Below are 4,444 nucleotides of genomic sequence, written 5' to 3'. Positions count from 1 at the left end.
TACAACACCGGTGTCATCAACGCGCCGCAGAAGGTGAGCGTGCGCCGAGCAACCTCAGCGTCGCAAAATTCCACCCCCTTCTGTGCCCGAAAACAAACCTGCATCCACCACCGGCCCGGCTAAAATAGTACATCCCGCTAGGCAGCTTACTGCCTGTAATGGGATTTACGAGGGAATTATTTAGCTCCTGCCTTCCCAGGAGAATTAGTTTCCTCCTCGCTTAACGTTTTTGCTGGGAAGAATCCCAGGAACGCGTGCGGGATGCTTCCCGGGTGGGACTGGCCTAACTTTTAACCTTGGCTTTTAGCAAAGGTCTCGGAGTTAATTGGGGTTTAAGTCATCGTGAAGTGGGGGGGAATGACCGCTCCGACGAGAGCTTTGTATCCTGGCCTGTTGGCGTGTCCCTCTCCGCGTGCAAAGAGGGATGAAGGGCGGGAGGTGTTTGTTCCTTCCCCAAGCATAGTGCCAGGACCCTCTAGTGACTGGTAGGTATGCGGGAGCCTTGAAAAACTTGACTTTTTCCCAAATTACGTGGCTTTTTGAGGCATTAAAAGCTTGGAAGTGTTAACTTGGAAATCCCACGTGGTGCTTGCGACGTGCCCTGGGTGAAGCTCAGCTGGCAGGGTGAGGTAGTGAAGGACAAATCAGGGTCCAGCCACCGCTGTGCCGGAGCAGAGCCTGTCCCCCGAGTGTCGTCCCAGCCTCTGGTGCGTCCTCCCAAATAATTAAAACCACCAAGGCAGGATTCGCACAGTGAGATTATTAATCCCATTACCAGCGAATGGGCTGCAAAATCTCGCCTCGAACGCCAAGAAACTCTCGTGGGAGAGAAGACCCTGTGCAAAAGCTTCTCAGACCCCATCAGCATGGGAAGAGCCAAAAAGATGCAAATTGCCTTTATTTGAGGTATTGCATTGAGTTGTGTTTAATCCTGGTGAGTGGCCCGAGCGGGATTTCTTGCGGCTGGAGGCTGCGACTCCCATCTAGTGCCCTTGATGCTCGCACCCACGTCGCCTTGCTTAAAAAAAATTCGTGCCTGGTGCTCGCCTTCCCCTGGATTGATCCGCGCTGGCCGTGTTCGTCCTCAGCTGGCGGCGAGCACCTTCCCCTGGAGACACCCAGCGGGAGCAGCTTTTGAAGCGGCGGCGAGCTGGGAAATCCCTGGAAATGTGCTGAGGAGCTGCTTTCTGGCCTCTGCCCTCGTTTTTCCCCGAGCTTTGTAATTACGTCCTCCTGTTGGAGCCCGGCCCCAGGACGCGCCTCGTTCCTCTGTGGTCGAGGGACTTTTCTCCATCCCCTGCTGCGCCCGGAGGTTCTGCTCTGAGTGATGCTCAGCACGGCGGCTGAGCTGGGCCCTTCTCTTGGTTGCTACAGACCCCCAGCAAAGCAAGATCCCCTCACCCTGATGGGTGTTGCCTCAGTTTCCCATTCATTTTAGGGTTAAACCCTCGGGGCCCAGGCCAGGGATGGGCTGTGTGTTTTAGGGACGAGTCACCCAGCAAGTGACGCTGTTTTCGGGGTGTGGGACTGATGGGGTAAAGGGTTCGGGGTACTCGGGGTCACAAGGGGGAGACAGGATGCTCTGGGCACGGGGGTTGATCCCACCTTTAAGGGTGGGGATGCCCTGGGTGTGAGATTGGGATGGAGACACATTGGAGAGTGTGACTGGGATGCCTCCGAGTTGGAATGGGGATGTGTTGGGGTGCAGGATTAGGATGCATTGGGATAAATTGGGGCACAGGATTGGAGTCAGGATGCAGAATGGGGACGCATCAGGGTGCAGGGTTGGGATGCATTTGGATTGGAATGCGTCGGGGTGCAGGATGGGGATGCACTGGGATAAATTGGGGTGCAGGATCGGGGTAAGGATGCCAGATGTGGAAGCATCAGTGTGAAGGATTGGGGTGTGCGGGGACATCGTTCCCCAGGCTTTGGCAGCGCAAGCGTGGCAGCAGCTCCCAGCAGCGGGGTTTGTGGTCCTGCCGCTGCTGAAACAGGGGCTCGGGTTTTGTGGGGGTTTCTGGGGGGGCACTGGCAGACGTGGTGTGTGGTGGGACAGCTTCAAACTGAGTGAGGGCTGGTAGAGAGCACTCGGCTGAAATGAAATGAGAGAGAAAGAGAGGGGGGAAACACCCCAACCTTTGGAAAATGCAGGGTGAGGATGATGCTTCTCGCTTTAAGCTCATAATTTCTCATCTTCTCCTCTCCCAACTGGCTTCTGGTGGGTTCTTCCATCCGTCCTTTTTGGCAGGAGGAAAGCGGGGCAAGGAGATTTTATTTTTTGATAAGTCAGCGTAGCTCAACCTGTGCTGGGGCGTCCACTGTCCCTTGGATTATTTCTTTTTTTTTTTGGCTTCAAGAGGAGAGGTGGAGGCTTTGGGGAAGGTAGGGAAGAATTTAGAGCACCACAAGGTTTGGAGAGGTGTGTGCAGGGACCTCTTTACCTCCACTGAGGGCCTCAGCCAGCCCTGGCTTCTCAAATAATAATATAAATTATTTGTTTTCGTGAGGAGAGAAAGCCCTTAGAGCATCAAAATCTCCAGGTGAACCAGGAGGCAAATAAAATCACTTAAATATTGGAATCCTGATGGTTTGGGGGCTTTGTAAAAGGAGCAACTTAAACCCCAGACATTACATTATTGAGGTTTATAGCGAAGTGTGGGGCAGTTTCTTGCGCTGCCTCTGCTGGGGCTCTCGTTGGTGCTTGAAGCAATGGAAACACTAGAAAACGAAGCGCAGTTGTGTGAACTCTTCACCAGGAGCTGAGTGCTTGGGGAACCCTCTGGAGCAGCTGCGCCTTCGAGCCACTTGATGTCCAGCAGCACCTTCCTCTGCTTGCATGAAATCTCTGCTCTTTCCAGCCAGGGTTGGTCGAGCGTGTTAGCGAGGCCTTTGCTTTCTTGTTCTGAGTATGGATGACCCTTAAATAACTTCCTTGAAGCTTTTAGCAGTGGGCTGACTTAAAAATACATTAAAAAAAGTATATGAAGCGTATGCAAAAGGGTGTTCCGCAAAGATGGTGATTAAAAGCAAGCACCTGCCTTGGATATTAGCATTGCAGTGTGTCAGAATCCTAGCAGAAGGATTGCGTTGTGTAAGTATCGCAGGAAAAAAACCTTGAAATTAAACTCAAGGGAGTATTCAGGGCGATGGGAGTGGTCCAGCTGCCTGGATGACCCTGCTGTCTTCCTCACCGTCGTCTGGCACCTCTGTCGGCTCCCCTGCCCCATGCTCCTTCTCCTCCAGGGCTGGCGGCATCCTTCCCTGCCTCCCATGCCCCGAGGAGGAGCATGACCTCCCCGTGGCCACCTGGTGAGGCGAGAGAGGGTGTTTTGGCAACGCCGAGCCTCTCTCTCTCTCTCGGCAGGGCGAGACCAGAACTCGTCTGGCTGCATTTCCTCTGCGCATCCCATCCCATCAGGTTTCCTCCCTTGGGCTGGAGCGGAGCCACCAGCCCGGCGGCTGGGCGGCTCCCGGCTCTGTGACGCATCGTCTTGTGAGCTGCACTTGCCGGTCAAGGGTCTGTAGGTGGCCGAGCTGAGGCCAGGCAATTTGTGACTCTGGTGGCACAAATGAAATGGGGATGGTTTTAACCCCTGGCTTTGTTTTTTCCCTCCTCTCCTGCAGGTGATTGAGGACTTCTACAACCGGACGTGGCTGTACCGATATGAGGAGCCCATCAGCCCTGCCACCCTCACCACGCTCTGGTCCCTCTCCGTTGCCATCTTCTCCGTTGGAGGCATGATCGGATCCTTTTCCGTGGGGCTCTTCGTCAATCGCTTCGGACGGTGAGCACCAACTCGGGGGAACCCATGGGGGGGACCTCAATGAGCCGCGGGATTGTGCATCCCAAGGAGGTGGCTCTGGGCACCTCCCTCTTGCCAAGGGCTCGTGTTTGGGTTCTCCCAACACCTCTTCATCCTCTCTGACCCCCGTGGTCCTCCTCACCCTCCTTCCTTCCCTCCCCAGCCGCAACTCCATGCTCATGTCCAACATTCTCGCCTTCGTGTCTGCCGTCCTCATGGGTTTCTCCAAGATGGCTTTCTCCTTCGAGATGCTCATCCTTGGCCGCTTCATCATTGGTCTCTACTCTGGCCTCACCACTGGTTTTGTGCCCATGTACGTGGGTGAGGTGTCACCCACCGCGCTGCGGGGCGCCTTGGGGACCTTCCACCAGCTTGGCATCGTCTTGGGCATCCTCATTGCACAGGTAAGTGCCGGAGAACCCACTGAGGGGAGGTTGTTTCCCTGTCTTTGATACTGATGTTGGTGAGGGTCTGCAGGGGATGGGGTTCAGTGCGGTGGTGTGAGCGTTGCTGTGGAGCTGGGGCTGGAGGGATGGACCTGGAGCTCAGCAGGAGTGGGAATGTTGTGAGATCTTAAGGTTTGGGATGGGCAGCGTCATGATTCAATGTCTGTTGGCCACCTGGAAGCATCAGAGCTG

At 55.0% G+C, this 4,444-nt stretch overlaps 1 protein-coding gene across 1 annotated transcript in view; it reads left to right on the top strand.

The window, feature by feature from the left end:
* The window catches only part of LOC104280208 (solute carrier family 2, facilitated glucose transporter member 1), a gene marked incomplete at its 3' end in the record, with an annotated part of 6,451 nt that overhangs the window by 75 nt on the left and 1,932 nt on the right, over nt 1–4,444 (top strand). Inside the window, exons 1-3 of the mRNA XM_009877784.1 lie at nt 1–33; nt 3,628–3,788; nt 3,970–4,210. The exon at nt 1–33 is cut by the window's left edge and continues 75 nt beyond it. Coding sequence (XP_009876086.1) covers nt 1–33; nt 3,628–3,788; nt 3,970–4,210 — 435 coding nt within the window. The remainder of the gene's footprint in view (nt 34–3,627; nt 3,789–3,969; nt 4,211–4,444) is intronic.

Source organism: Apaloderma vittatum, unplaced genomic scaffold (assembly GCF_000703405.1).
Source record: "Apaloderma vittatum isolate BGI_N311 unplaced genomic scaffold, ASM70340v1 scaffold29241, whole genome shotgun sequence".
In the NCBI taxonomy this organism is placed as follows: domain Eukaryota; kingdom Metazoa; phylum Chordata; class Aves; order Trogoniformes; family Trogonidae; genus Apaloderma; species Apaloderma vittatum.
The sequence above is the reverse complement of the archived record's forward strand: the minus strand, read 5'-3'. Positions and strand labels throughout refer to the sequence as shown.